Genomic DNA, 22,475 nt, shown 5'->3' with positions numbered 1-22,475 from the left:
TTGAAGGGCCAGAAATGGATGATTGTTGCACATCTCAAGTAGTGCAAACATGTGTGACTGAGGTAGGAGAGATAAATGCTGAAGAAGGGAATGGTCAGAAAGAGAAAAATTGTGAAGGGCCAGAGAAGAGTAAGGGGAAATCTGTGGCTGAGGTAGGCGAGGGGGATGTAGGAGAGGGGGATGTAGGCGAGGGGGATACTGAAGTATTCTTTGATGTACCTATTAGTTTGGAGGGGAATGTTGAAGAAGAGAATGAAGAAACTACTGAAGAAGATGATTGTCACTTTGAAGAGAGTGAATATGGGAGTGATGCTGATAACCCAGTGTTTTCCAAGTTTGAAGAAAGGGATTCTGAGCAAAGAAGTGCAAGGCAATTTGAGCAAAACCGGGAAAGAGAAGAAGAACAAAGGGAAGAAGAAATTGATACTGCAAATATGGAACAAAATGTGGTTGATGATCCAGATTATAACTCTGATGCTCTTGAGAGTGTACACTCTTCGGATGATGAAGGAGGCAAAAAACATGAGCGATTTCCAGAGTTCAATGAGAAAACTGATATGAGGAATCCCACTCTTACACTCAGGCTTGTTTTCATGGATCATGACCAATTCAAGCGAGCTGTCATCATGTACTCCCTAGTGAATGGATATGGAGAAATCCATTTTCCTAGGAATGAGAAATTGAAAGTCGTAGCAAAGTGTGCAAAAGGGTGCCCTTGGAAGTGTTGTGCTGGAAAAATGTATGGTTCGAACATCATACAGATCAAGACCATACTTGATGAACACACATGTGGGAGAACTTGGGCAAACAAGAACATGAAGTCCCCTTTGCTGACTGATTTGTACATGGACATGATAAAACTGAATCCCACATGGCCTGTGGATTCCTTTTTGGCAACTGTCGAATCAGAGTGGAATCACGGTTGTACAAAGAGGAAGGCTTACAGGGCTTTAGATAGGGCTTTAAAGATCATTGAGGGAAAACATGCAGAGCAGTACACAAAGTTGTGGGACTTTGCTGAGGAAGTGAAGAAGACTAACCCTGGAAGCACAGTGAAGGTGAAGTTGGATAGGGGGAGGTTCCAAAGGATATATGTGTGCTTGGGGGCTTGTAAAGAGGGGTTTAAGTCAGGGTGTAGACCATTGATAGGATTAGATGGGTGTCATTTAAAGAGTCTATATGGAGGTCAGCTACTTTGTGCTGTTGGCATTGACCCAAATGATGAAACATGAGTTATAGCGTATGCAATTGTAGAAATGGAGAATAACTCCAGTTGGATTTGGTTCTTAGAGTTATTAGCCGTTGATGTTGGGATTGTCAATCAAGGGGGATGGACATTTATCAGTGATCAGCAAAAAGGGTTAATTCCGGCTCTTAAAAAAGTCCTCCTTAATTCCCACCACATATTTTGTATGAGACATCTGTATGCCAACTTCAGAAATCTGTTCAAAGGGAAAACATTGAAGGATGCTTTGTGGTCAGTAGCCAGAACAACAACAGTTCCCTACTTCAAAAAAGCAATGGAGGATCTGAAGAAGCTCGATGAAAAGGCCTACGATTGGTTGGTGAAGTTGCCTGCACATCATTGGAGCAAGTCCGATTTTGAAACACATCCGAAGTATGACATGTTGCTGAACAATCTCTGTGAAAGTTTCAATGTTGTCATACTTGTACCGAGGCAAAAACCTATTGTCACCATGTTGCTCCTTATTCATACACTCTTGATGAATAGAATTAAGATGAGAATGGATATAATGGCGAACAAAGTTGGAGATCTCTGTCCTAAAATCAAGAAAAAGTTGGAGCAAGCCAAAATTCAGAGTGGCAGGTGCATTGCACAGTGGTCAGAGGGCTCTAAATTTCAAGTTGATGCTAGATGGGGGGAGCAATATGTGGTTGACTTGGTTGAGAAGACCTGTTCTTGCAGAAAGTATGCCTTGACAGGAATCTCATGCAACCATGCAATATTAGCCATAAATTTCAAGAGGGAAAAACCGGAGGACTATGTCAATGCTTATTATTCGAGGGCGCGGTACTTGGAGCTGTATTCTCATTTAGTAATGCCGATGAATGGGATGTCTATGTGGGAGGAAACTGATAAACCACCAATATTGCCTCATACATATACAAGGCAACCTGAAAGGCCGAGGAAGAAGAGGAATAAGGAAGCTGCTGAGAGGGACAATGAGGGTGAACAAACTCCCACAAACCCAACCGATAATCCTCAAGGTCATCCTCAACCACTTAAGCTAGGAAGGAAAGGCCAAGGCACTTTGAAATGTACCGTATGCAAAAAGGAAGGTCATAATGCAAGAACCCATCATAGACATCTTCCTCCAAGGGACAAACAGGTAACATTTTCTACTTTATATGATTTTTTTAAATCACTTAACATCATATTACACTCTTAATCCTTTAACATCATTTTCTACTTTGTAGGCATCCACATCTGCTCAAGGACAAACTGCACCTAAAAAGAGGACAAGGAAAACAAAGGTAAAAACTTAACCATTTCCTTAGTTGTAAAACATTTGGATTTAGTTAAAAAGCTTGCTTGGTCTCTAAATGAACTTTGGATTTAGGCATTACAATCGGTAGCTGAATCACCTAGAAGCACCAAGCAGAGAAAGACCAAACAATCCACTAACTGAATCATCCAAAGGCACCAAGCACAGAAATACCAACCAACCCAGCCACAACCACGTTTTTTGCACAGATGGTTGTTTTTTGTAAAGGAATTGTAAAGTTTGAACAGGTTTTATGCATCCAATAGGTCTTTTGTGAATTGAATGGATGATGTAGCAGGTTTTATGAATTCAGTAGGTTTTGTAATGTTGGTTGGAGATGCTAGATGAATTCTGTTAGTTTTTTGAACAGGTTTAACAATTTATGGATAATTAAGCAGGTTTTATGCTTAATTTGGTCTATTTCATATTTTTCTTGCAAATGATGAGTAGTTTGTGCTTGAATACACTTGTTTTGCTGTTCTTGAGGTTATATCCATTATTTTTGGGAGAGATTTTTTTAATTTGAGGTCAAGGATGATATAATATGTGCTTAAGGATGATAATCTGTACTTAAAATGGTATATATCGTAGGTTTTTTTTTTTGGCGGGAAAATTCAAAATTCAAAATACCAAAAAAAAAAAACCAAATATATTTTCTGACGTGGATGACATTTGGCGGGAAAACATTGGGTGTGGTGCCACGTGGAATCCATCTAGGCAAGGAACTGGGCCCTAGATCATGCCATGTCAACATTTAACAGACAAATTCACGGACAAGCTAACAGAGGTATAACATTGGACCAAATTATAAAGATGAGGTATGACATTGTCAATTTTAAAAGATGAAGTATGAAAGTGTCATTACGCAAATAGTTGAGGTAGTTTTTTGTAATTAACCCAATTTTTTATTAAGCGAGGTAGACTGAGCCTTTTTGGAACTGGAAACTTAAAGATGGATTGATATGAGCCAGCCAATTACCTTCTAGTGATATTTTTTTAGGAAATTGTAGCAGTGATTTCTCAATTTTGATCAAATTGGAGCAATGGTCTCTCAACTAAAAATTCATTACCATTCGTCTCTTAACTCATCAAAATGTGTAGCTATGATCATTTTCGTCAACTTTATTAGAATTTTGTCAACATGAGTTATGTTGGAAGAACCATTGCTACAATTGGGGTCCCTCAACTCATCAAAATGTGTAGCTATGGTCTTTTTCATCAAATTCGTCAGAATTTTGTCAAGATGAGTTATGTTGGAAGAATCACTGCTATAATTTGGTCAAAGTTGAGGAACCGCTTCCAAATGCCTTATAAATTTTCCTTCATGCTCATGGAAAATGTTTTGGGAAAATAAAAAATTTGCCTTTTTGACAAAAAACATGGGTGTTACACTCACGGTTTTTTGTCAGTTTTTACAAATTCGTACATAAATCGTTGTTCAAACTATTTATTTTCACATTCGCCTCACCGTTAAGTTTGAAAATTAAAGTAATACTTTCTGTTAACATTCTTGAGGGTGGAACCTTATTTTAACAATGTTTTGGGTCTCACAACTATATTTTTCACTTATTTTTTAAGTTTTTGACTTAAATACTCTACTAAATATACATTTGTTACTCAATAAATATTAAATCCGCTTCCAAATGCCTTATAAAATTTTCCTTAATGCTCATAGAAAATATTTAGCGAAAATAAAAAATTTGCATTTTTAACAAAAAATGTGGGTAAACACTGATTGGTTTTAGTCTGTTTTTACAAATTTTTGCATAAATCGTCGTACAAACTATTTATTTTTACCTTCACCTCACCGTGAAGTTTGAAAATTATAGTAATACTTTACGTTATATTCTTGTGGGTGGAATGTGACATCCCACATCGCCTAGGGGAGTGATCCTTATATGTATATTCTCATCCCTACCTAGCACGAGGCCTTTTGGGAGCTCACTGGCTTCGGGTTTCGTAGGAACTCCGAAGTTAAGCGAGTAGCGCGCGAGAGCATTCCCATGATGGGTGACAAATTGTCACATCCCGGCCCGGGACGGATCACTTCCCGGGCCCGCTCCACTACCGTAGCACGATATTGTCCACTTTGGGCCCCGACCACGCCCTCATAGTTTTGTTTCTGGGAACTCACAAGAGAACTTCCCGATAGGTCACCCATCATGGGAATGCTCTCGCGCGCTACTCGCTTAACTTTGGAGTTCCTACGGAACTCGAAGCCAGTGAGCTCCCAAAAGGTCTCGTGCTAGGTAGGGATGGGAATATACATATAAGGATCACTCCCCTGGGCGATGTGGGATGTCACGATCCACCCCCCTTAGGGGCCCGACATCCTCGTCGGCACACCACGACCAGGGTTAGGCTCTGATACCAAATTGTCACATCCCGGCCCGGGGCGAATCACTTCCCGAGCCCGCTCCACTACCGTAGCACGATATTGTCCGCTTTGGGCCCCGACCACGCCCTCACGGTTTTGTTTCTGGGAACTCACATGAGAACTTCCCGATGGGTCACCCATCATGGGAATGCTCTCGCGCGCTACTCGCTTAACTTCGGAGTTCCTACGGAACCCAAAGCCAGTGAGCTCCCAAAATGCCTCGTGCTAGGTAGGGATGGGAATATACATATAAGGATCACTCCCCTGGGCGATGTGGGATGTCACATGGAACGCAATTTTAACAATATTTTGGACCTCACTACTATATTTTTCCTTTATTTTTTTTTTGTTTTTGATTTAAATAGTCTACTAAATATACATTTTTTGCTCAATAAATCGTAAATTCGCTTCCAAATGCCTTATAAATTTTTCTTAATGCTCGCAAAAATAAAAAATTTGCATTTATGACAAAAAACGTGGGTTAACATTGACGGTTTTTACAAATTCGTATATAAATCGCCGTTCGAACTATTTATTTTCACCTTCACCTCATTGTGAAATTTGAAAATTAAATTAATACTTTCCGTTAGTATTCTTGAGGGTGGAACCATATTTTAACAATGTTTTCGACCTCACTACTATAATTTTCACTTAATAAAAATATTGTAATTTTGACAAAAAACAGTTTTTAGTCAGTTTCGACAACTTCGTACATAAATCGTTGTTAATTTTTCACCTTCACCTCACCATGAAGTTTGAAGATTATAGTAATACTTTTTGTTATATTCTTGAGGGTAGAACGCCATTTTAACAATGTTTTGGGCCTCCCTATTTTATTTTTCACTTATTTTTTTAGTTTTCAACTTAAATAGTCTACTAAATATACATTTGTTGCTCAATATCGTAAAGGCTAAATCACCAAAATGGTCCCTGAGGTTTCAAATCAATAGAAGTGGTCCTTGAGATTGTCCACCATCCATCATTTTGGTCATTCCGTTAAAAACTTCGTTAAGTGTCCCGGAGCTCTTGGTCGGAAGTTTGGGTAATTTTCAAAGCTTCATAACTCAATCATTTCTTAACCAATTTGACCCATAATATATCAAAATGAAGATAGGAAATTGTAGAATAAGATTATACCTATTTGGAAGCCCAATGGTTGTCGGAGATGGCCAGAAAATAGCCTAAAAGTTGACTGTTCCGAGGGAAAATTGGAAAACTCGCCGGAAACTAGGTAAACATGAAATGTTCATAACTTCTTCAATACTCAACGAAATCAAGTGATTCAAAAATGAAAATCATACTTCTTGACGAGATGAAGAGAATGGTACCTTTTTTGACGGCTAAGTCACCATGGTTTGGCCGAAAACGACTCGAAAGTGGTTGTCTTGGTCTCAAGTTAGCCACATTCGAGCAGTTTTCCTACGAAACCACGGTGAGTTCGCCGTAAAAAAAGGTACCATTCTCTTCATCTCATTGGGAAGTATGATTTTAGTTTGTGAATCACTTAATTTTGTTGAGTATTGAAGAGATTATGAATGTTTAAAGTTTACCTAGTTTCCGGCGAGTTTTCCAGTTTTCCCTCGGACCAGTCAACTTTGAGGCTACTTTCCGGCTATATCCGGCAACTATTGGGCTTCCAAATAGGTATAATCTTATTCTACACTTTCCTATATTCATTTTGATATATTATAGGTCGAATTTGGTTAAGAAACGATTGAGTTACGAAACTTTGAAAATTACCCAAACTTCCGGCCAAGAGTTCTGGGACACTAAACGGAGTTTTTAACGGAATGACCAAAATGATGGATGGTGGACAATCTCAGAGACCACTTGTATTGATTTGAAATCTTAGGGACCAAAGTGATGTGTTATGCAAATCGCAGGGATCTTTTTGGCCATTTAGCCAATCGTAAACTTGCTTTCAAATAAATAAATGAATATAAAGGATACGATCAGTACTTAGCTACCGATTGTTATAGGATCTGTCGGTAACATGTTAGCAACAGTTTTGAGAAAGAATCGCTAAATTCATACCGAACTCCTCTTTTCAATTTTTTCCTTTTAGTGTTTGTTTTTGCTTATGTTTGTTTTAATTCTCTTACCATAACAACAAACTATCAAACTCATATTCTTTCAAAATATATTTTTTCATGAAAAATCTATTATCATACATATTTACACACTTGTATTCAACAATTTAAAACCTAAATTTAAAGATATTTGAATTTAATAGGGGTTACTCAGATAAAGTAATGTACGAAGAAAAAACACAAATGAATAAACAAAAAAGCAGAAAATAAATAAAAAAAATGTTGTTTTCACCTTCGTCTCACCGTGAAATTTTGAAAATTCAGGTAAGACTTTCCGTTGAGATTCTTGAGGGTGGAACCCCGTTTGACAATTTTGTGGTCCTCACAATTCTATTTTTCACTTATTTTTTTAGTTTTTGGCTTAAATATTCTACTAAGTATACATTTGTTGCTCAATAAATCATAAAACCACTTTCAAACACCTTATAAAGTTTTCCTTAATGCTCTCAAAAAATATTTCGCAAAAGTAATTTTTTTCATTTTTGACCAAAAAACCGTGGGTTAACACTCACGACTTTTAGTCGGTTTTGCAAATTCGTACATAAATCACTGTTCAATCTATTTATTTTCACATTCGCCTCAATGTGAAGTTTTGAAAATGAAGGTGAGACCTTTCATTGAGATTCTTGAGGGTAGAACTCCATTGGACAATGTTTTGGTCCTCACTATTGTATTTTTCACTTTATTTTTCAGTTTTCAGCTTAAATATTCTACTAACAATACATTTGTTGCTCAATAAATCATAAAACCACTTCCAAACACATTAAAAAGTTCTCCTTAATGCTTGCAGAAAATATTTACAAAAATAAAAATTTTCATTTTTGACCAAAAAACGTGGCTTAACACTCACGATTTTTAGTCGGTTTTACAAATTCGTACATAAATCATCATTCAAGCTATTTGCTTTCACCTTCGCCTCATCATGAAATTTTGAAAATTAAGGTAAGACTTTCCGTTGAGATTCTTGATGGTGGAACCCCATGTGACAATGTTTTGGTCTTCACTATTGTATTTTTCAATTTTTGGTTTACATATTTTACTAAGTATACATTTGTTGCTCAATAAATCATCAAACTGCTTCCAAACACCTTACAAAGTTTTCCTTAATGCTTGCAAAAAATATTAAGCAAAAATAAAAATTTGCATTTTTGACCAAATAAACGTGGGTTAACACTCACGAGTTTTAGTCGGTTTTATAAATTCGAACACAAATCACCGTAAAATCTATACGTTTTCACCTTCGCGTCGCCATGAAAATTTGAAAATTAAGGTAGGACTTTCTGTTGAGATTCTTGACGGTGGAACCCATTTGACAATGTTTTGGTCCTCACTATTGTATTTTTCACTTATTTTTTCAGTTTTCGGCTTAAATATTCTACTAAGTATACATTTTTTGCACAATAAATCATAAAACCGCTTCCAAACAAGTTATAAAGTTTTCCTTAATGCTCGCATAAAATATTTCGCAAAAATAAAAATTTGCATTTTTTACCCAAAAAACGTGGGTTAACACTCACGATTTTTAGTTGGTTTTATAAATTCGCACATAAATCATCGTTCAATCTATATGTTTTCACCTTCACCTCACCATGAAATTTTGAAAATTAAGTAAGACTTTCCATTGAGATTCTTGATAGTGGAACCCATTTGACAATGTTTTGGTTGTCACTAAATATACATTTGGGCTTTCGACTTAAATAGTCTACTAAATATACATTTGTTACTCAAAAAATCTTAAGTCCACTTCCAGCTGCCTTATAAATTTTCCTTAATGCTCACGGAAAATGTTTCACGAAAATATAATATTTGCATAAAAAAAGGGTTAACACTCACGGTTTTTTGTCGGTTTTTCTTAATGCTCATGGAAAATATTTAGCGAAAATAAAAAATTTACATTTTTGACAATAAAGTGGGTTAACACTCACGCTTTTTTGTTAGTTTTTACAAATTCGTACATAAATCATTGTTCCAACTCTTTATTTTCACCTTCGCCTCATTGTGAAGTTTGAAAATTAAAGTAATACTTTCCGTTAATATTGTTGAGGGCGGAACCCCATTTTAACAATATTTTGGGCTCACTACTATATTTTTCACTTATTTTTTTAGTTTTCGAGGTAAATAGTCTACTAAATATACATTTGTTGCTCAAAAAATCGTAAATCCGCGTCCAAATGCCTTATAAAATTTTCCTTAATGTTCACGGAAAATATTTCGCAAAAAGAAAAAATTTGCACTTTTGACAAAAAAACGTGGGCTAAATACTCATGGTTTTTAGTTAGTTTCTACAAATTCGTACATAAATTGTCCTTAAAACTATTTATTTTCACCTTTGCCTTATCGTGAAATTTGAAAATTATAGTAATACTTTTTTGTTATATTCTTGATGGTGGAACCCCATTTTAACAATGTTTTGGGCCTTACTGCTATATTTTTCACTCATTTTTTTTTGTTTTCAATTTAAATAGTCTACTAAATATTCAGTTGTTGCTCAATAAGTCGTAAAATGTAAGATCCCGCATCGCCTAGGGGTGACGAGCCTTATATGTATATTCCTATCTCTACCTAGCACGAGGCCTTTTGGGAGCTCATTGGCTTCGAGTTCCATCGGAACTCCGAAGTTAAGCGAGTTCGGGCGAGAACATTCCCAGGATAGGTGACCTACTGGGAAGTTCTTGTGTGAGTTCCCAAAAACAAAACCGTGAGGGCGTGGTCGGGGCCCAAAGCGGACAATATCGTGCTACGGTGGAATTGAGCCCGGGATGTGGTAGGGGCCTGGGCCAGGATGTGACAATTTGGTATCATAGCCAATCCCTGGCCTTAAGTGTGCCGACGAGGACGTCGAGCCCCTAATGGGGGTGGATTGTAAGATCCCACATCGCCCAGGGGTGACGATCTTGTAAGCCTTATATGTATATTCCCATCTCTACCTAGCACGAGGCCTTTTGAGAACTCACTGGCTTCGGGTTCCATTGGAACTTCGAAGTTAAGCGAGTTCGGGCGAGAACATTCCCAGGATGGGTGACCCACTGGGAAGTTCTCGTGTGAGTTCCCAAAAACAAAACCGTGAGGGCATGGTCAGGGCCAAAGCGGACAATATCGTGCTACGATGGAGTCGAGCCCGTGATGTGGTGGGGGCCTGGGCCGGGATGTGACATAAAACCACTTCCAAATGCCTTATAAATTTTGCTTAATGCTCAAAGAAAATATTTTGCGAAAATAAAAAAATTTGCATTTTTGACAAAAAAACGTGGGTTAACCCCCATAGTTTTTAGTCGATTTTTACAAATTCGTACATAAATCGTCGTTCAAACTATTTATTTTCACCTTCGCCCCACTATGAAGTTTGAAAAATAAAGTAATACTTTCCGTTAATATTCTGGAGGGAGGAACCTAATTTTAACGATGTTTTAGGGCTCACTACTATATTTTTCACATATTTTTTTAGTTTTCACCTTAAATAGTTTACTAAATATCCATTTGTTGCTCAATAAATTGTAAATCCACTGCCAACTACCTTATAAAATTTTCCTTAATGCTCATGCAAAATATTTCCCAAAAATAAAATATTTACAATTTTTTACAAAAAACGTTGATTAACACTCATAGTTTTTAGTCGATTTTTACAAATTCGTACATAAATCGTCATTCAAACTATTAATTTTCACCTTCGTCTAATCTTAAAGTTTGAAAATTATAGTAGTACTTCTTGTTATATTCTTGAGGGTGGAACCCCATTTTAACAATGTTTTAGTACTCGCTACTATATTTTTCACTTATATTTTTAGTTTTCGACTTAAATGGTATATTAAATATCCATTTGTTGCTCAATAAATTGTAAATATGCTTTCAAATGCCTTATAAAATTTTACTTAATGCTACCGGAAAATTTTTCGAGAAAATAATAAATTTGCATTTTTGACAAAAAACGTGTGTTAATATTCATTGTTTTTTGTCAGTTTCTACAAATTCGTATATAAATCGTTATTCAAACTATTTATTTTTACATTCACCTCACCGTGATGTTTAAAAATTATAGTAATTCTTTTTGTTGTATTCTTGAGGGTGGAACCTAATTTTAACAATGTTGTGGGCCTCACAATTATATTTTTCACTTATTTGTTTTGTTTTCGACACAAATAATCTACTAAATATACATTTGTTGCTCAATAAATCGTAAATCCCCTTCCAAATGCCTTATAAATTTTCCTTAATGCTCATGGAAAATGTTTAATTTGCATTTTTGACAAAAAAACATGGGTGTTACACTCACTGTTTTTTGTCAGTTTTTACAAATTCGTACATAAATCGTCGTTCAAACTATTTATTTTCACCTTCGCCTCACCGTTAAGTTTGAAAATTAAACTAATACTTTCTGTTAACATTCTTGAGGCTGTAACCTTATTTTAACAATGTTTTGGGCCTCACAACTATATTTTTCACTTATTTTTTAAGTTTTTGACTTAAATACTCAACTAAATATACATTTTGTTGCTCAATAAATCGTAAATCCATTTCCAAATGCCTTATAAAATTTTCCTTAATACTCACAGAAAATATTTAGTGAAAATAAAAAATTTGCATTTTTAACAAAAAACATGGGTAAACATTGATGCGTTGTAGTCAGTTTTTACAAATTCGTACATAAATCATCGTACAAACTATTTATTTTTACCTTCACCTCATTGTGAAGTTTGAAAATTCTAGTAATACTTTACGATATACTCTTGTGGGTGGAACGCAATTTTAACAATGTTTTGGGCCTCACTGCTATATTTTTCCTTTATTTTTTTTATTTTCGATTTAAATAGTGTACTAAATATACATTTGTTGCACAATAAATCGTAAATCTGCTTCTAAATGCCTTATAAATTTTGCTTAATGCTTGAAAAAAATATTTCGGGAAAATAAAAATTTTGCATTTTTGACAAAAAACGTGGGTTAACACTGACGGTTTTTACAAATTCGTATATAAATCGCCGTTCGAACTATTTATTTTAACCTTCATCTCACCGTGAAATTTGAAAATTAAATTAATACTTTCCGTTAATATTCTTGAGGGTGGAACCGTATTTTAATAATGTTTTCGGCCTCACTACTATAATTTTCACATATTTTTTTAGTTTTCGACATAAATACTCTACTAAATATACATTTGTTGCTCAATAAATCGTAAATCCGCTTCCATATGCCTTATAAAATTTTTCCTTAATGGTCATTGAAAATATTTCGCGAAAATAAAAATATTGCAATTTTGACAAAAAAGGGTTTTTAGTCAGTTTCTACAGCTTCGTACATATATCGTTGTTAATTGTTCACCTTCACCTCACCATGAAGTTTGAAGATTATAGTAATACTTTTTGTTATATTCTTGAGGGTGGAACACCATTTTAACATTGTTTTGGGCATCCCTACTATATTTTTCACTTATTTTTTTAATTTTCGACTTAAATAGTCTACTAAATATACATTTCTTGCTCAATAAATCGTAAACTTGAATGAAATAGAAAAGGATACGATCGGTACTTACATACCGATTGCATACGGATACTGTCGCTATCCTGTTAGCAACTATCCCTTGTATGAATCGCTAAATCCTTACCGAACCCCACTTTTCCATTTTTTCCTTTTAGTTTTGAAGTTTTTGTTTTTTGCTTATGTTTGTTTTAGTTCTTTTACCATAACAACAAACTATCAAACTCATATTCTTCAAAATATATTTTTTCATGCAAAATCTATTATCGTACATATTTAAACACTTGTACTTAACGATTTAAAACCTAAATTTGAAGATATTTGAATTTAAAAGTGGTTAATTAGATAAAGTGATATACGAAGAAAACACTCAAAGGAATAAACAAAAAAGCAGAAAACACTCAAAGTAATGTACGTTAAATTTGAAAATTATAGTAATACTTTTTGTTATATTCTTGATGGTGGAACCCCATTTTAACATTGTTTTGGGCATCCCTACTATATTTTTCACTTATTTTTTTAGTTTTCGACTTAAATAGTCTACTAAATATACATTTCTTGCTCAATAAATCGTAAACTTGAATGAAATAGAAAAGGATACGATCGGTACTTACGTACCGATTTTATAAAGCTACTGTCGCTGACACACCCCGACCGAGATCAGGGCATGCTGGCCGTCACGCGAAGGTGACGTAGCCATGTGCGCGTGCGGAAGCTAAAGGTATAGTAATATAAAAGTACGAATCATTAAAAACCTAATAGCATACAAAGTACTAGTGTATGAGAGACACAATTCAGAGCAAGTCTACAGCAGTCGAAAAGGAAAGATACGACATATGTACACCCGAAGGTGACCCTACAATGGTGAGTGTCTGTCAGAAATGCCGGGACGCCCTCTGGGATAGACCACCGAACTTGCTAGACCACTAGAACCTGGAGGGGCGCAAAAACAAAAGCGTGAGTGGGCAAAAACAAAGTTCTTTGAAAACTCTTTAACAAAACACATTCTAACCCCTCGCCGTAAAACCTGTATACTTCCCAGAAAATGAACATATATACGTATGTATAGATATGTCAATCATGCTCCACATATGCCATTCATGCTCACAATATGCCATTCATGCTTTGCAATATGCCATTCATGCTTGAGAATATGCCATTACAGAATATCATAATCAATTATAAATGCTCAAGCGTAATTCACATCGAATATATATAATCTGGCAGCCGGGAGTCACCTAACGTGACCTGTACGGCTGCTTATAGAGCTTCAATCTCAACTCAATATCTGAATCTGCACACGAGTCGGAACCACCTAACGTGGTCTGTACGACAAGACTGGGTGTAATATATACGCTCTAGTGCTACGATCACGTGAAGACTGTGCGAATAATCGCGGGTCACCTACGAGTCGGAACCACCTAATGTGGTCTGTACGACAAGGCTTGCACCTAACTTGGATCCAAGGCGAGCGTGTGGTGCTGGTGAACATCACGTGAAGGACTGTGCCCTGGCCCTGGGCGGGAGCACTAACACCGGGGGTGCAGATTATGAGCTCTCTAAGCATTTCAAACTACTATTGCATAATAAACAGGAATGCATAACCACATGAATACCGCTTACCTGGCACTTACTTGTGCGTCCACAGCACCAAATACACATTTATATATGTATGCCAACTACCAACGCACGTGATGATGCGTAAACAATATTCAAATGATGCATGGCATAAAACATATAACCTTTTCTATTTAATTTCTGGGAATTAATATGTATATAGGTATATACGGAAAACAAAAGCCCACTCACTGATAATTAGAAGGGTCGTAGCCCCCCTGCCTCGAGTGCGTACGCTCGTCCTCGGAAAACGAATCACCTATACGCGACAAAGTTACGAAAACATTAATTTAAAAGCACCTAAGCAACTTCTCGTAATAACTTCTCATACATTGCTCAAATTGGACAAATGAATATACCAACGTGACCTACACAACCTCAGGATCACGCCTATATTTTTAGAAAAATTTTTGGACCACGCACGCGCCCCCACGCGCCTGAACACGCACGGACCTACGCGCCCCCACGCGCGGCCCACGTGCACTGCACACTGACGGCGTCAGTTGACGCCGTCAGGAATATTCCGTTAACTGACGGAATATTCCGTCAAATCTAACCGGATTCTGTCACTGCCGTTAGGAATATTCCGTTAGACTTAACGGAATATTCTCCTTTCTTCTCCGGCGAGACGCCGGCGCCGGCGACGGCGCCGGAAAACTGGGTAATTTTCAAACTAAGTTTTCTCCTTCGTTTTTCAACCATTTTTCACGTTCTTTATACCAAAATGAAGCTTAGGACTAGTAGAATCACGTTAGACTAGTTTTAAGGCCTAAAAATTGCTAGATCATACCTGTCTTCAACTTCAAGAATCGGCCAACTTCGTACAGGACGATCCCGACGTCCAAATTCACCCAACGAACTACTCCGAGGCTCCTTGGGACCTCACAAGCACAACTACAAGCTTAGAAATTCCAAAAACAAGCTAGTTTAGGTTTGCATGAACAGTGTTCAAATCGGACCTCGTGATATCGACGTGAAAATGGTATTTTCCTTACCTGAAAATGGCACCTTTGAACTCCTCTCAGCTCCACGAACACGATGGTGGTCTTGGTTTCTTGTTTGGTGAAGATTTGCTTAGGTTTGTATGTGTGTCCGTGTGTAGAGGAAGAAGAAGAGGAAGAAGGTGAACTCGGGGAGGAAGAGAGAGAGAGAGAGAGACTGAGAGAAGAGACAGAGTGAGGGAATGAGGGAGGGAATCCCGGGAAGAAAAAGAAAATGTATGATTGTGTGTGGTCCTACCACACCACACAACACAAAAATACACGTAAAATAACAGCTAGGGGGGTAAAATTGTAAATTCACACGTACGTTTCGTTAGTATCGGGACGGGATGTTACAACCTACCCACCTTAATAGAATTTCGTCCCGAAATTCAAACTAACTAATTACACCCCTAACGGTCAAAGAATAATCTTGGATACAAATCCCTCATCCTATTTTCTGTCTCCCATGTCGCTTCTTCAACCGAGTGATTCCTCCACAAGACTTTCACCAAATTCACCGTTTTGTTCCTCAGAACCTTCTCTTTCCAATCTAAGATCGTTAACGGTTCCTCGTCGTACGTCAAATCTGGATTTATCTCTAACGGTTGAGGAGGGATCACATGCAATGGATCAGCAACGTAATGTCGGAGCATAGACACGTGAAAAACGTTATGCACTTTAGCCAACTCCGGAGGCAACTCCAACCTATAAGCTACCTCACCAACTTTTTCTGTGACTATGTACGGTCCGATATACCTGGGACTCAACTTCCCTTTCTTTCCAAACCGCACAACACCTCTCCACGGTGAAAGCTTCAGAAATACCCAATCTCCGACCTCATACGTTCTGTCCGTAGCATGTCGATCTGCTAAACTTTTCTGCCTGTCCTGAGCTGCTTTCAGGTTAGACCTAATTACCTGAACATTTTGAGTAGTCTCCTCGACAATCTCCGGACCTACTAAAACTCTTTCGCCAACCTCCGACCAACATAACGGAGTGCGACAAGATCTACCATACAAAGCCTCAAATGGCGCCATGCCAATGCTCGAATGGAAACTGTTGTTGTAAGCAAATTCCATCAAATCTAACCGCTGGTGCCAAGCGTCACTGAACTGTAACACTGATGCTCGCAGCATATCTTCCAAGGTCTGAATAGTTCTCTCAGACTGTCCGTCCGTTTGTGGATGATATGCCGTACTGTAAAGTAGTCTCGTACCCAAAGCTTCCTGAAAGGCTACCCAAAACTTTGATGTGAATCGTGGATCACGATCCGAGACAATACTTACAGGGACACCATGGTACTTCACAACCTTTGAAATAAACAGCTCTGCTAACCGGCTCAAAGAGTACTTCTCTCTTACTGGAATGAAATGTGCTGACTTAGTGAGCCGATCAACGATCACCCAAATGCCATCAAAGCCATTATGTGTACGCGGCAACTTGTACACAAAATCCATAGTGATATTTTCCCACTTCCACTCTGGAACGGGAAGCGGCTGTAACAATCCAAACGGCTTCTTTCTTTCTGCTTTAACCTGCTGACAAACAGCACAACTGCTCACATACTCAGCTATCTCCCTTTTCATACCCGGCCAATAGTAAAATGGTCGAATGGTATGATACATTTTGGTTGCCCCTGGGTGCATGGCATAAGCCGAGATATGTGCTTCATCAAGAATTTCCTTCTTCAAGTCCACATTACTAGGCACGAACATTCTACCCTCTAACATCAACATGCCATCAGAATCACGAACTCTGAGATCTCGCCTCCTTCCTTGATCTCGAGCTTGAATTAGTTCTTGAATCTGTTCATCAGCTACCGGAGCTTCAAGCACCCGATCAACTAAGATTGGCCTAACTTGAAAATTAGCAAGTAATGCCACTTCTCGATCTTCTGCTTCTAACCTTACTCCCGTAGCACGCAAGTCCACCAAAAGAGGAATACGACTAGCGTACAACGCATTGATACGGCCATGTGACTTCCTGCTAAGTGCATCGGCTACTACGTTCGCACGACCAGGGTGATAATCAATCGTGCAATCGTAATCGCTGAGCAACTCCAACCACCTCCGTTGACGAAGATTAAGTTCCTTCTGGGTAAAGAGATACTGAAGACTCTTGTGATCTGTGAAGATCCTACACTTTTCTCCATAAAGATAGTGTCTCCACAACTTCAATGCAAAGATAATAGCAGCCAACTCCAAATCATGTGTAGGGTAATTCATTTCATGGGTTTTCAACTGCCGCGAAGCATAAGCAATCACCCTACCATGCTGCATCAATACACATCCCAGACCATTCAAGGAAGCATCGCTATAAACCTCGAAATCACCACTATCGTCTGGAAGTGCCAAAACAGGTGCATTAGTAAGACAATGCTTCAACTGCTGGAAACTTTGCTCACACTTATCATTCCACTCAAACTTAACATCTTTCCTTGTTAACCTCGTCAGTGGCAAAGCAATTACCGAAAAATCCTTAACGAATCTCCGATAATATCCCGCCAAACCAATGAAACTTCTCACCTCAGTGACGGTTCGTGGTTGCTCCCAACTCTCCACAGCTGCAACCTTCTGAGTATCAACCAGAATACCTTGAGCAGAAATGATGTGCCCCAAAAACGCGACTTGATCTAACCAGAACTGGCACTTACTAAACTTAGCATACAATTGGTGTTCTCTCAACCTTTTCAACACCAAAGTAAGATGTCGGACATGTTCCGCTTTGGACTTAGAATACACCAGAATATCGTCAATGAAGACAATGACAAATCTATCCAGGTAAGGCTGAAATACCCGGTTCATTAAATCCATAAAAGCTGCTGGTGCATTCGTCAACCCAAATGGCATAACCAGAAACTCGTAATGACCGTAACGAGTCCTGAACGCCGTCTTAGGAACATCATCCCTACTAATCTTCAGCTGATAGTACCCAGACCTCAAGTCTATCTTAGAAAATACACAAGCACCTCTCAGCTGATCAAACAAATCGTCGATACGAGGCAATGGATAACGGTTTTTAATCGTCACCCGATTCAATTGTCTGTAGTCGATACACAGCCTCAAAGTCCCATCTTTCTTTTTCACAAACAACACTGGAGCGCCCCAAGGTGAAATACTAGGCTGAATGAATCCCTTATCCACTAATTCCTGTAATTGCACTTTCAATTCCCTTAACTCAGCGGGAGCCATACGATAAGGAGTTAATGAAATAGGATTGGTACCTGGAAGCAACTCAACAGTGAAATCCACATCTCGATCTGGGGGTAAACCAGGTAAATCTTCAGGAAAAACATCAGGGAAGTGTCTAACCACTCTCACATCCTCAATTCTGCTTGGAACGGCCTCCTCTAGTACCACATGAGCTAGATACCCCTGACAACCTTTAGTCAACAACTTCTTCGCTCGTAAAGCCGAAATAACACCATGTCTTACTCCACTCGGTTCACCCACAAAAGTAACCTCAGGTAATCCAGGACGGTGAAAAGTAACTACTTTCCCGTAACAATCAATGTTGGCACGATAGAAGTGCAACCAATCATTGCCCATAATCACATCAAAATCGACAATATCTAACGGAATAAGATCCGCGGGCATAACTACACCCTCTACTATCACTGGACATCCTGGGTACACACAATCTACAACACATCTCTCTCCTCTAGGCATAGCGAACTCTAAATCGTACCCTAGAGGTGTGGGGCGAGGTTGCGTTACTTGAGCAAATGTATGAGAAATAACGGAATGTGTAGCTCCACAATCAATTAAGACTCTAGCAAAATAACCAAGAATGTTTAACGTACCCATTATCAAGTCCGGGTTGTTCTGAGCATCCTGCAGGGAAATATTGTGAATACGCCCCTGGCCCTGCTGTCGTCCTCCACGACCTCTGCTCGCTTGAACACCGCGACCTTGAGCTCCACGTCCCTGACTGGGCTGACCCATCTGCCTCGAAGACCCTGCACTACTAGTGGCATTCTCACCCTGCTGATACTGTCCTCCTTGGTACCACTGAGAACCACTTGTTGGAGCTGGAGGATACGGCATGTAGTTGCTGGGATACGGGGGATAACCACCTTGTGAATACGGGTCCTGGGGGTACTGATACGGTCCCGGGGCATAGGGAACAGCATCACCCTGATAGTGATAGGCACCACCTCTACCTGTTTGACCATAATTACTCGGACCTTGGATTTGCCGAATCGGTGCAGGTGGCGGCATAAAGGTCTGCTGCGGCTTCTGTTGCTGACCCTGGGGACAATTCACCGCTCTATGTCCCATCTGCCCACACGTGAAACAAGCACCGTTGCCACGCCTACACTCGCCGAAATGTCGATTATTACATCTACGGCAAAATGGGAGTCGGTTTCGGCCACCATCATCTTGTCTCTGGCCTCGAGCACCTCCATAAAACCTACCTCCACGTCCTTGTCCAGAGGCACTGAAACCACCACTAGACGAACTTGAACTTGCACCACCCCTTTTAAAGTTCTGAGTTTGGCGAGGCCCCAACGATGTTTGACCTTTTCCTTTGTCGTCTTTCTTCTGATTGCCGTTTTTCTCTTCGTCACTATCACTTGACATATTCTCAGAGTCCTCTACCCTCAACAATATCTCATAGAACTCCTGATATGACTCACAGTGAGTAGTAGTTACCATAGAACGCCATTTCTTCTTAGTGCCCAAGCGAAAACGACGAAGCATCTCCGCCTGATTACCAGCGACATCGGGATAGTAACGAGACAAATCAGTGAACTTACGATAGTACTCGTTAGCCGTCATCTTTCGCTGTTTCAATTCAGTGAATTCCTGTTTCTTACGGTCGATATACTCAGGGGGTACAAATCTCCTTTGAAACACGTCTTTGAAAACATTCCAATCGGTCCTCTGAGCTGGAGTCAACCTACGAAGTTCTTGCTCCCACCAAGCTGCAGACTCCATCTCCAGAAACCAAGAGGTTGTCTCAACCCACCTTTCCATAGGAAGGTTCCCCTGGTTATGCAACACACGGAAAGTCTTCTCTATGTGTTCCAACCAACGTTCTGCGCCTTCGTGACCCTCGTTACCTTTAAACTTATCCAACTTCAAGTTATACATAGTCTCCAGAGGAGTCCTCTGGGGAGGGCGCATCACTGTTTGAAGGGCTGTAGCAATCACTTCCCCCAACTGAGTAAGATCAGGAAAACTAGACTCATCTGAGCGACGTGGTTCCCGACGAGGCGGCATGATTCTGACATAAGACACCAACTATTAGAATACTCACAAAGACACAGGACTGCCAAACCTAGGCTCTGATACCAAGCTGACACACCCCGACCGAGATCAGGGCATGCTGGCCGTCACGCGAAGGTGACGTAGCCATGTGCGCGTGCGGAAGCTAAAGGTATAGTAATATAAAAGTACGAATCATTAAAAACCTAATAGCATACAAAGTACTAGTGTATGAGAGACACAATTCAGAGCAAGTCTACAGCAGTCGAAAAGGAAAGATACGACATATGTACACCCGAAGGTGACCCTACAATGGTGAGTGTCTGTCAGAAATGCCGGGACGCCCTCTGGGATAGACCACCGAACTTGCTAGACCACTAGAACCTGGAGGGGCGCAAAAACAAAAGCGTGAGTGGGCAAAAACAAAGTTCTTTGAAAACTCTTTAACAAAACACATTCTAACCCCTCGCCGTAAAACCTGTATACTTCCCAGAAAATGAACATATATACGTATGTATAGATATGTCAATCATGCTCCACATATGCCATTCATGCTCACAATATGCCATTCATGCTTTGCAATATGCCATTCATGCTTGAGAATATGCCATTACAGAATATCATAATCAATTATAAATGCTCAAGCGTAATTCACATCGAATATATATAATCTGGCAGCCGGGAGTCACCTAACGTGACCTGTACGGCTGCTTATAGAGCTTCAATCTCAACTCAATATCTGAATCTGCACACGAGTCGGAACCACCTAACGTGGTCTGTACGACAAGACTGGGTGTAATATATACGCTCTAGTGCTACGATCACGTGAAGACTGTGCGAATAATCGCGGGTCACCTACGAGTCGGAACCACCTAATGTGGTCTGTACGACAAGGCTTGCACCTAACTTGGATCCAAGGCGAGCGTGTGGTGCTGGTGAACATCACGTGAAGGACTGTGCCCTGGCCCTGGGCGGGAGCACTAACACCGGGGGTGCAGATTATGAGCTCTCTAAGCATTTCAAACTACTATTGCATAATAAACAGGAATGCATAACCACATGAATACCGCTTACCTGGCACTTACCTGTGCGTCCACAGCACCAAATACACATTTATATATGTATGCCAACTACCAACGCACGTGATGATGCGTAAACAATATTCAAATGATGCATGGCATAAAACATATAACCTTTTCTATTTAATTTCTGGGAATTAATATGTATATAGGTATATACGGAAAACAAAAGCCCACTCACTGATAATTAGAAGGGTCGTAGCCCCCCTGCCTCGAGTGCGTACGCTCGTCCTCGGAAAACGAATCACCTATACGCGACAAAGTTACGAAAACATTAATTTAAAAGCACCTAAGCAACTTCTCGTAATAACTTCTCATACATTGCTCAAATTGGACAAATGAATATACCAACGTGACCTACACAACCTCAGGATCACGCCTATATTTTTAGAAAAATTTTTGGACCACGCACGCGCCCCCACGCGCCTGAACACGCACGGACCTACGCGCCCCCACGCGCGGCCCACGTGCACTGCACACTGACGGCGTCAGTTGACGCCGTCAGGAATATTCCGTTAACTGACGGAATATTCCGTCAAATCTAACCGGATTCTGTCACTGCCGTTAGGAATATTCCGTTAGACTTAACGGAATATTCTCCTTTCTTCTCCGGCGAGACGCCGGCGCCGGCGACGGCGCCGGAAAACTGGGTAATTTTCAAACTAAGTTTTCTCCTTCGTTTTTCAACCATTTTTCACGTTCTTTATACCAAAATGAAGCTTAGGACTAGTAGAATCACGTTAGACTAGTTTTAAGGCCTAAAAATTGCTAGATCATGATGCGAAAATAGTTAAACACACATAAATTAAACCCTCTTTTTGACAATTGTAGTAATGATGTAAGTAGGGATCGTTCTGGACCGGGGATTAGGAGGGATTGTTAATCACTTGGATTTGACTCAAAAACATAAAAACGTAATATAAAACACTAAACTAGACTCAAAGAATGTAAAACTAAACTTTAAAACACTAAGACAAACCAAAGACTCAAAATGCTTTTAAAAACACAAACTAAAATGATTTCTAACTAAATTGACATTAAAGTAAAGGGGGATTTAAGTTTATACGAAATTAAATTAAATGAACAAATTAAAACAGAATGTAAATATGAAATTGATGAAATAGAATGGATGAATGCTAG

At 39.2% G+C, this 22,475-nt stretch overlaps 3 protein-coding genes across 4 annotated transcripts; 2 read left to right on the top strand and 1 right to left on the bottom strand.

The window, feature by feature from the left end:
• Nucleotides 1-557: 557 nt before the first annotated feature.
• On the top strand, nt 558-1,233 carry LOC148690343 (uncharacterized). Its single transcript, XM_088685534.1, has one exon. It carries the CDS (start codon nt 558-560, stop codon nt 1,230-1,232), a length of 675 nt encoding a protein of 224 aa, XP_088541660.1. The 3' UTR covers nt 1,233.
• A 150-nt stretch (nt 1,234-1,383) lies between these two features.
• LOC148690342 (uncharacterized) lies at nt 1,384-2,651 on the top strand. The gene is made up of 3 exons (XM_088686338.1): nt 1,384-2,351; nt 2,440-2,496; nt 2,583-2,651. Exons 1-3 carry the CDS (start codon nt 1,413-1,415, stop codon nt 2,649-2,651), a joined length of 1,065 nt encoding a protein of 354 aa, XP_088542464.1. The 5' UTR covers nt 1,384-1,412.
• An 11,441-nt stretch (nt 2,652-14,092) lies between these two features.
• LOC148690341 (uncharacterized) lies at nt 14,093-19,748 on the bottom strand. 2 transcript variants are annotated; one of them, XR_015956610.1, is made up of 2 exons: nt 14,854-14,979; nt 14,093-14,322 (listed from the first exon to the last, which is right to left on the bottom strand). XR_015956610.1 is itself a non-coding variant. In XM_088685558.1 (2 exons), the coding sequence occupies exons 1-2, from the start codon at nt 19,702-19,704 to the stop codon at nt 14,252-14,254; spliced, it is 927 nt and encodes a 308-aa protein (XP_088541684.1). In that variant the 5' UTR covers nt 19,705-19,748; the 3' UTR covers nt 14,093-14,251. The 2 variants fall into 2 exon arrangements, 1 of the variants encoding a protein (XP_088541684.1); XM_088685558.1 differs by lacking the exon at nt 14,854-14,979 and adding an exon at nt 18,849-19,748.
• Nucleotides 19,749-22,475: the final 2,727 nt, after the last annotated feature.

The sequence above is a fragment of the Pyrus communis genome, chromosome 15 (genome assembly GCF_041283825.1).
Source record: "Pyrus communis isolate YQ-2024b chromosome 15, ASM4128382v1, whole genome shotgun sequence".
Lineage (NCBI taxonomy): Eukaryota > Viridiplantae > Streptophyta > Magnoliopsida > Rosales > Rosaceae > Pyrus > Pyrus communis.
This window is presented reverse-complemented; position numbering and strand designations above follow the sequence as displayed.

Coding starts and splice junctions, on each gene's coding strand:
- LOC148690343 (XM_088685534.1), top strand. CDS start 558: ATGAGGAATCCCACTCTTACACTCAGGCTTGTTTTCATGGATCATGAC.
- LOC148690341 (XM_088685558.1), bottom strand. CDS start 19,704: ATGGTAACTACTACTCACTGTGAGTCATATCAGGAGTTCTATGAGATA. Junction 14,323..18,848: donor CAACCCGGACTTGATAATGG/GTACGTTAAACA, acceptor TGTCGCGTATAG/GTGATTCGTTTTCCGAGGAC.
- LOC148690342 (XM_088686338.1), top strand. CDS start 1,413: ATGAGACATCTGTATGCCAACTTCAGAAATCTGTTCAAAGGGAAAACA. Junction 2,352..2,439: donor TTCCTCCAAGGGACAAACAG/GTAACATTTTCT, acceptor TCTACTTTGTAG/GCATCCACATCTGCTCAAGG. Junction 2,497..2,582: donor AGAGGACAAGGAAAACAAAG/GTAAAAACTTAA, acceptor CTTTGGATTTAG/GCATTACAATCGGTAGCTGA.